Below are 9,199 nucleotides of genomic sequence, written 5' to 3' on the forward strand. Positions count from 1 at the left end.
GGCCTCGTGCACCTAGGCCCAGGTGAGCCCAAGTGGCCCTGGGTCTGGAAGAGGCCAAGCGTCCCTGGGTCCGGGTGAGACCATGTGTCCCTGGATCCGGGTGAGGCCTCGTACACCTAGGCCCGGGTGAGCCCAAGTGGCCCTGGGTCTGGGAGAGGCCAAGCGTCCCTGGGTCCGGGTGCGTCCATGTGTCCCTGGATCCGGATGAGGCCTCGTGCACCTAGGCCCGGGTGAGGCCACGTGCCCCTGGGTCTGGGAGAGGCCAAGCGTCCCTGGGTACGGGTGAAGCCAGATCCTGGGTCCGGGTGAGGCTGTGCGCCCCTGGATCCATCCGGGTGAGGCTGGGTCCCAGGCCCGGGTGAGACCACGCGCCCCTTGGGTAGGGGTGAGGCCACGTGCCCCTTAGTCTGGGTGACGCCGTGCCCCTGGGTTCGGCCGAGACCAAACCAGAGGGAGTCGGACCTCCATTACCACCATTTGTCCACCATCCAGAGCTGAGGGGTCAGTGCTGACATGTACACATAAGGAACTACTGGACATTGAAATTGGGTCTCAAAAGAACTGTTGGTCCAGGGGGAAGCTCGCTACAGATTGATTCATTTGCCTGTCAGCATAACTATTATTGCTCGTCTCACATTCAGTTCTTATTAGTATATATCTAGTGACATATGATCTCGCTCATCTAGGGGAAATGATGAACAACATAGACTGAGGAACAAGAACAGAACCAGAAGCAAGGAGGCATCGATCGGACTATCGGGCCTCAGAGAGAGGATAGGGGAGGGTAGGGGGAGGGTGGGGGGAGGGGGAGAGTTCAACCAAAGGACCTGTATGCATGCATATAAGCCTATCCAACGGTTAAGTTCAACAGGGGATTGGGGCATGCGTGGGGAGAGGGGTGGGATGGGAATGGGGGGATGAGGACAAATATGTGACACCTTAATCAATAAAGAAATTTAAAAAAAAAAAAATAAAGAAATTAAAAAAAAAAAGAAAGTAAGGGTGGGGAGGAGAGCATCTTTAGATAAGATCATCAGGAGAGGCCTTTCTGACATTCAAACTGAGTCCTGAGAGAGGAAGGAAGGAAGGAAGGAAGGAAGGAAGGAAGGAAGGAAGGAAGGAAGGAAGGAAGGAAGGAAGGAGCCACTCAAAAGCCAAAAAAAAAATAATAATTCCAAGTACAGGGAACAGCAGGTGCAAAGTCTCTCAGGCAGGAAAGAACTTGTTAGGATCAAGGAACAGAAAAGTCTGACCAGAACATAATTATTGAAGGGAACACTGATTAGAACAGGGCCTAGGTTATGCAAGGAATTATAGATCTCAGTAAGGAGCATGAATTATAAACTGAATAAATGCTCTAATGAAAGAAACGTGCTCTAATGAGAACATTTGACACATGAATCTGCCCTGGATTGGGAGGGATTCTAAGAGGTAATGATGTTTGAGATAAGATATCAACCATAAGTGTAAGATAACTAAGGAGGTGGAAGAACCATCATGTGCAAAGGCCCTGAGACAGGAGAGAGCATGACACTGTTAGGAGAAATTGTGAAAGATTTTTTTAAAAGGCAAACATAATTAGTGGGTGCTGTATCTAACACACCCTTCCTGATTTCCTGTGCTTTTATTATCTTTTACCTATTTTACAACTATTGCAACTTGCAGAAAACTAAGAGTGATGCAAATGACACTTGTCCATAGAAAGGCAAGTTAATTTTTCCAAATGGAATGCAATTGATTACTGCCCTATGAATATGGCTAGTTTTGCATCTATTACCAAATTCATTTCAACATTTCCCAGTTGTGTGTGTGTGTGTGTGTGTGTGTGTGTGTGTGTGTGTGTTCTTAATTCTCCTTTGAACCTGTCATGACATCTTACTGGTTCCTTCATTAATCAATGAGTTAAAAAATCTTTGACATGAGTTCATTTTATGTTCACATAAGAGTTACAATTTTACCTTTTTCAGAAATTATTTTAGCAGCATATACAAGGAATTGCAAAAGGCTAGTCTGCCAGAGAATATACAAAATACCCAGTTAAATTGGAATTCAGATAAGCAAGAATTTTTTTGTATAAATATGTCCCAAATATCGCATGGAACATATTCACACTAAAAAAAAAATAGTATTCATGGTTTATCAGAAATTCACACTTAACCGGGTGTCTTGCATTTTTATTTGCTAAATGCAGCAACATCATAGCAAGGTCACTGCCATGTTCCCACCACACCCCTTGTGTGCTCCCAGGTTCAGGAACAGAAGGAAGCACCTTTTATTCTGTCTTGAACTTCTGCTCAGAAGCCACATCAATGATCTTCTTCCCAAATTCCAAAGCAAACTTTCACTGTGTGCTCTAAGAAAAAAAATAGCTTAAATCACCCCTTTATAGAGGGGCCGTTACTGCTTTCACCCTGGGACATGTTGAGTTCTCATTCTCTTGGAAAAATTGCTGTCTTATTTCCTACTCGCCTATAAAAGGCATCCTTTCAGCCCCACAAGGGTGTATAAGGTGCCATATACTCAGAGGTTTGGGGACAAAAGAAAAAGAGAGAAATAAATGGGCTAGTTCCGTGGAATACACACAGCAGGATGTGATCATGTCTCCGTTCTCACACATCCTTGCTCCCGTCCAAAATCACCTGACTCTTCCCAATGAGGCTTCCCTGCTTTAGGCAGAAGCGTTTCCATATCCAAGCCACCCTATTAAAATGCAAATATCCCCCTGTGAGAATATCCTCACACCAGCTAACATTTTAGCAGAAATCAGCTGACAGGACATGATACACAAACAAGCAATGAGAGGAGGCAGAGTAGGAGCCTGTGTAAAGGGTGTGGGCACAGGTAGGAAAGAGACCTCCCCTCCCCCACCCCCCCAGAGAGGAGGAGGATTTTACAAGAATGCAGGAGACCTGGAGTCCCACTTTAGGCCAATCTTGCAGGCAAAAGTCTAAATATAAAATCTAGGGAAGAATCGTTTTTTATTTGGGCCCAAATACGCTTGTCATTTCACCTGCCTTTCCCTACAATGTGATAAAAGACACCCCCAAGAGGAGTGCCTTGATGGTAATATATTTTTTTACTTAGTGGGCATCTCCGCAGGCTGGTAATAGAAAGATACCTGCAAAATGAATCCCCCCCACCCCCAACACACACACACACACACACACACACACACACACACACACTCGTAACCTCGAGGCAGTTCTAATCACCAGCAGGACTGGGTCAGAGGAATTATTATCACTTTCCAATGCAGAGGACAATGAATGGGCCTGGCTCTCCCTGGAACATAGGAGTGGGAGCCTGGCAGACAGATTCTCTCCAGACTGAATAAACGCGGGGGGGGGGGGGTGCGGGGGGGAGGATCACTGTCCCCAGGAAGCATCCATCACTTTTTAAAGCAACGGCTGTGCACACCAACGTTGGCTCCCAACTTCTGTAATATTTCTCTGTTATAAATTGGGCAGCACAGCATGTGGTCAAGGAGCCATTAGAAACCCTCTCGAAAGGAATTTTTTTACCCCGGGGACTTAATTTCTTAAAATCTTGGAGCCATTGTTCTCTTGGAAAGTAGGACAGTGTCTCTTTGAGCCTGGCAGACAGAAACAAAACAAAAAAGCCAAGTCTCCGGAAGGCTAACACGGGAGCAGGCTTCCTTCTGCGCACCTGGGGCCGCTCTGTCCTCCGCCGGCGCCGCTAGATCACTCTAATGAGAACAGATGGCTCGCGTCGGGAGGTGGGCTTGATATTATATGCCTCCCGGGTCCTCCTTCTGAAACCGGATGTTAGCAGATTTTTTTTTTTTTTAACTGAGAATGGGAGCAGGTTGTTTAAGAGGCAGCCTAGATGTGTGCCAGGAAAGTAGGTTGTTAATTGCACTGATACATTCACCGTTGACTTTTGGAGAGCTCAAAGCACTTACCACGGAGAGGGCGGAGTCTCCAGAGGCCCTGGTTCAAGGATGGAGGAAGAGGTTGCGGTGAGCAGCCCGCGGGAGCTCCTTCACCTGGTCCCTGGGAGGGAAGAAACCGCACCCTTCCGACCTCCCACTCCTGACTCCAGCCGCCGAATGCCACCACGTGGCTGGGGCACGGGAGAGTCCCCTGCAGGGTACAGGTGGGAGGGCCAAGGTTCCACGCGGGGGGTGGGGGGGTGGGGGGGGGTAGGAAGGCCAGGCTGAACCTGAACCTGGTAATTTTGGTTGATCCCGCCCCCAACTCCACTCCTCAGAAGTGGTAGAAGTCACCAGCCTGGCTGTGACAGCTGTTTCTCATCCTGCAGTATTCACAATCGGGTAGGGGGGCAGTGGGGGGCGGGACAAAGACCCTCAAGAAGTACCTATAAAATAAAGGCAAAGAAAAAGTTAGGTTTCAACAGCAGAAAACTCTTGATTTTTTTTTATTTTTTGTTAAACCAGGGTATTTTTTAAAATATATTTTTATTGATGTTAGAGAGAGGAAGGGAGGATAGAGAGATAGAAACATCCATGAGAGAGAAACTTCGGTGCCTTCTGCACACACCCCTATTGGTAATGGAGCCTGCAACCCAGGCATGCGATCTGACCAGGAATGGAACTACGGCCTCCTGGTTCATGGACTGACACTCAACTTCTGAGACACACCAGCCAGGCAAAACTCCTGAATTGTAAACTCTGCTTTTCTGCAAAAGTTGTTCCATTATCATCATACTTACCAAATGTATATTACCTCCATTTCAGGGTCTCAGGAAGCCATAGAGAGAGACAGAGGAGATTTTCATGCTGAGAAATGAGAAATGATGCGGGAAGAAAGTGGCCTGTGGAGCAGACTTAAAGAGGAAAAATGTTTCTGGAGTCACTTGTCACCGAGGTGTCTGAAAAGGAAAGAGGGCCAGCACTGGGTGAGCGGGCAGGGAAAATGGGAAAGGCAGGGAGCTCGGATCAGAGCTTTGAATCAGGTCAGAGGTGAGGACTGCAAATGAAGCTCTAGGAAGGACTTTTTCAATGGTGGTCATTTAAAATACTAAAATAAATGCAGAAACTAAAATCAGTTTGCTTTCTGTGCCTGTGAGCAGTGTTCAAAAAGGACGGAGAGCCCAGGCAGCATGGCTCGGTGGTTGGGCGTCGACCTATGAATCAGAAGGTCACAGTTCAATTCCTAGTCTGGGCACATGCCTGGGTTGCAGGTTCAATCCCCAGTGAGGAGTGTGCAGGAGGTAGCTGATCAATGATTCCCTCATCATTGATGTTTCGATCTCTCTCTCCTCCCTTCCTCTCTGAAATCAATAAAAATATTTTTTTTCAATAACAGAGATTAAACCTTCATATTCTAGATTTCTTCTGTGTCTTTTAAAAAATAATAATAAAGAAAAAACACAGGAGAAATGACAATGATGATCAACCAATGGATCCCTGCTACCTCCCCAGGGTAAACCTGTCACTAAGGGCTAAAATCCCTGTCCCATTTATTGTTCTTACGTCAGCAAGAGTGTGTGTCTGTGTGTGTACTTTGTGTGTGTGCATTTCTCAATAATTTTTAAAGGCTTTATTTGTTTTTGCAGGGGTGGACTCCACTTTGGTTCCTAAATATATGATCCTTCTAAGTAATATCCAGAAGCATAAGAAGTGATTACCTTTTGTTTGTTTTTTTGTTGTTGTTGTTGTTTTTTGTTTTTTGTTTTTGTTTTTGTTTTTGTTTTCACTTTTTACCTTAACTTTAACTTTCTTTTTTTTTTTTAATTTCTTTATTGATTAAGGTATCACATATTTGTCCTCGTCCCCCCATTTCCATCCCACCCCCCTCCCCACATATGCCCCCACCCCCCTGTTGTCCTTAACCACTGGTTGGGCTCATATGTCTGCACACAAGTCCTTTGGTTGATCTCTCCCTTTATCCCCACCCTTCCCTACCCTCCCCCCGAGGCCCGACAGTCTGATCCATGCCTCCTTGTTTCTGGGTCTGTTCTTGTTCATCAGTCTATGTTGTTCATTATTTCCCCTAGATGAGTGAGATCATGTGCTCTTAGAAATACACTTATAAGAACCGAAAATGAGACAAGCAATAATGGTTATGGTGACAGGCAAATGAATCGGTCTGTAGTGAGTTTCTTTCTGGGCCAACAGTTCTTTTGAGACCCAATTTCAATGTAGAAGTGATTACCTTTTGGTAATTATGAAACTTTTTAGAAATTATAGGACTATTTCCATAAGTAATACCTAATTTTGATCAAGTAGATATTATATGTACACATATTATGTAATGTAATTTTCACAACAATCCCATAAGCATGCATTTTTCTCCCAGTTTACAAATGAAGAAACTGAGGCTCTTGGTAAATAAATTACTAAGTTATTGCTATACATAGAATATTTGTATCCCCCCCAAAAAAAAATATTGAAGTCTTAACCCCCAATGTGATGGTGTAAGGAGGTAGGGCCTTTGGGAGGAAATTAGGTCATGAAGATAGAGTCCTCATGAATGGGATTAGTGCCTTTATAAGAACAGACACAGAGAGATGATCTCTCTTGTCGATATAAGGACATAGCAAGAAGGCGACCAGGAAGAGAGCCCTCACCAGGAACCAAATTACCCACCACCTTGATCTTGTTCTCTCAGCCTCCAGAACCGGGAGAATTAAATATCAGCAAACTGACTAAGATAGTTACTCACCCAGTAAGTAATGGAGCAAGGGCTTGATACAAAGTCAGCTTCTACTGCACCAAACTGCATCTCAGCATCAACCTAGCTTGACCAACCTCAGTATGGAATGACAATCACAATAATATCTTCAGGATTATGTGGCTCGTAGAGCTAACAAAGCACTTTCACACCCATCACTTATTTTAGAGTGTGTTGAAAAAATCAGGGTCTGGAATTTTAGGCCTCACACCCTAAATCATAATACCTACTGTACAGAACATCATTGCGTAATATTTCTAACAGAAACTGGCGAAACAAGCTTTAAACTGATAACATGCCGTGTGTCTGAGGATGCAGTGGCACTGGCACTCTCTTCCACCCTCATTGGGCATGCCCCATGGCATAAATTTCCTGGAGAATAATTTTGTAATAAAATTTTTTAAAGTCCACAATCTTTGCCCCAGTAACTCTGCTTCTAATCCTATATTTTAAGAAAGGGATCAGAAATGTACAGAAAGATTAATAAAAGAGATATTCATAACAAGATATTAAATAAGAGTAAATAACTTGGAAATAACCTAAAAATCCATAAAATTATTAATTGACTAAATAGATCATACTTACACACATATATGTGTGTGTGTATAACAGAATATCATACATTTGTTACATATGTCATCAAAGAATATGGAAAGATATGTGGAATGCTCCTAATAAAGTTTAAGTGAAAAAGTAAGGAACAGCCAAGCTGGTGTGGCTCAGTGGTTGAGCATCAACCTGTGAACCAGGAGATCACATACCCAGGTTGTAGGCTTGATCACTAGTGTGGGGGGTGAAGGAAGCAGCCAATCAACGATTCTCTCTCATCATTGATGCTTCTATCTCTCTCTCCCTCTCCCTTCCTCTCTGAAATGAGTAAAAATATTTTCTCTTAAAAAGAAGCAAAGTAAGACAAGGTCAGCCAGACCACATCCACACAGGCCCATGTTCAAAATGCCCTTGGAGGCTGTGCCTCCGGGACCATGTTGCTGTGGACAGCTTGGAGGCGGGTGGCTGCGGCCCTGCCAGCAGCTCAGGGGCCGAGGCCCGAGGCGCCCACCCGGGGTCTGCGCCTGCGCGTTGCAGACCATGCTCCCCAGTCTGCTGTTCCCTCAAATACAGCCACTGCTCCAGAGATGGAGTCAGTGCTGCGACCTCTGTATATGAATGTGCAAGCTACAACTCCTCTGGACCCTCGGGTACTTGATGCCATGCTCCCTTACCTAGTCAACTACTATGGGAACCCACACTCCCGGACACATGCTTATGGCTGGGAGAGTGAGGCAGCCATGGAACGTGCTTGCCAGCAAGTAGCATCTCTCACTGGGGCCGATCCTCATGAGATCATTTTCACTAGTGGTGCTACTGAATCCAATAACATAGCAATTAAGGGGGTGGCCAGGTTTTATAGGTCACGGAAAAAGCACTTGATCACCTCCCAGACAGAACACAAATGTGTCTTGGACTCTTGCCGTTCACTGGAAGCTGAGGGCTTTCAGGTCACCTACCTCCCAGTGAAGAAGAGTGGGATCATTGACCTGAAGGAACTAGAGGCTGCTATCCTGCCCAATACCAGCCTGGCCTCAGTCATGTCTGTGAACAATGAGATTGGAGTGAAGCAGCCCATTTCGGAAATAGGGCGGATTTGCAGTTCCAGAAAGGTCTATTTCCATACCGATGCAGCCCAGGCTGTTGGAAAAATCCCACTTGATGTCAACGACATGAAAATTGATCTCATGAGCATCAGTGGTCACAAAATCTATGGTCCCAAAGCAGAGCGACTGATACAGAAGATAATGAAGAGCCTTCGGGATGTGGTGATGAATGGGGACCCTGATCACCATTACCCAGGTTGTATCAACCTCTCCTTTGCCTATGTGGAAGGGGAGAGTCTACTGATGGCACTCAAGGATGTTGCCTTATCTTCGGGGAGTGCGTGCACTTCTGCATCCCTGGAGCCCTCTTATGTCCTTCGAGCAATTGGCACTGATGAGGATTTAGCTCACTCTTCTATCAGGTTTGGCATTGGCCATTTCACTACAGAGGAGGAAGTGGACTACACAGTAGAGAAGTGCATTTACCATGTGAAGCGTCTTCGCGAAATGAGCCCTCTCTGGGAGATGGTGCAGGATGGCATTGACCTTAAGAGCATCAAGTGGACCCAGCACTAGAAGAGTGGGCCTTGGACTTTGTGCTTCCTGGTTGCTCCTGCGTCTTCACTGCACGGCACCTCATTACACCCAGTGGGTGTTTTATGTTCAAATCAGAATTGGAATAGCCCAGTTGACTTCAGCATCAGCTCACCTCCAAGACAGAAACACAGGATCTTTCGTGGGTCTCAGCTTTTTTTTGGTGGGAAACACTCCCCATTTATCTCCAGGAGTCCTTCTCTGTTCTTATCGTCAGTGGATGTCTCACCTGAAACAGAAGGAACATTTGTTATGATCTTGCTCTATATCCTTGGTGGAGAGAGCCAGAAGAACTAAAAGAAGGCTCTTTGTTCAGGGATCCTGATGCTATACATGGACATTTGAGTTGTTGCT

General features: G+C 45.5%; 1 protein-coding gene across 1 annotated transcript; it reads left to right on the forward strand.

Annotated features, from left to right (window-relative positions):
* Positions 1-7,628: 7,628 nt before the first annotated feature.
* Positions 7,629-8,846, forward strand: LOC103285055 (cysteine desulfurase-like). The gene has a single exon (XM_054723610.1). It carries the CDS (start codon positions 7,640-7,642, stop codon positions 8,825-8,827), a length of 1,188 nt encoding a protein of 395 aa, XP_054579585.1. The 5' UTR covers positions 7,629-7,639; the 3' UTR covers positions 8,828-8,846.
* The last annotated feature ends 353 nt before the right edge of the window (positions 8,847-9,199 follow it).

This window comes from Eptesicus fuscus, chromosome 2 (assembly GCF_027574615.1).
Source record: "Eptesicus fuscus isolate TK198812 chromosome 2, DD_ASM_mEF_20220401, whole genome shotgun sequence".
Taxonomy (NCBI): domain Eukaryota; kingdom Metazoa; phylum Chordata; class Mammalia; order Chiroptera; family Vespertilionidae; genus Eptesicus; species Eptesicus fuscus.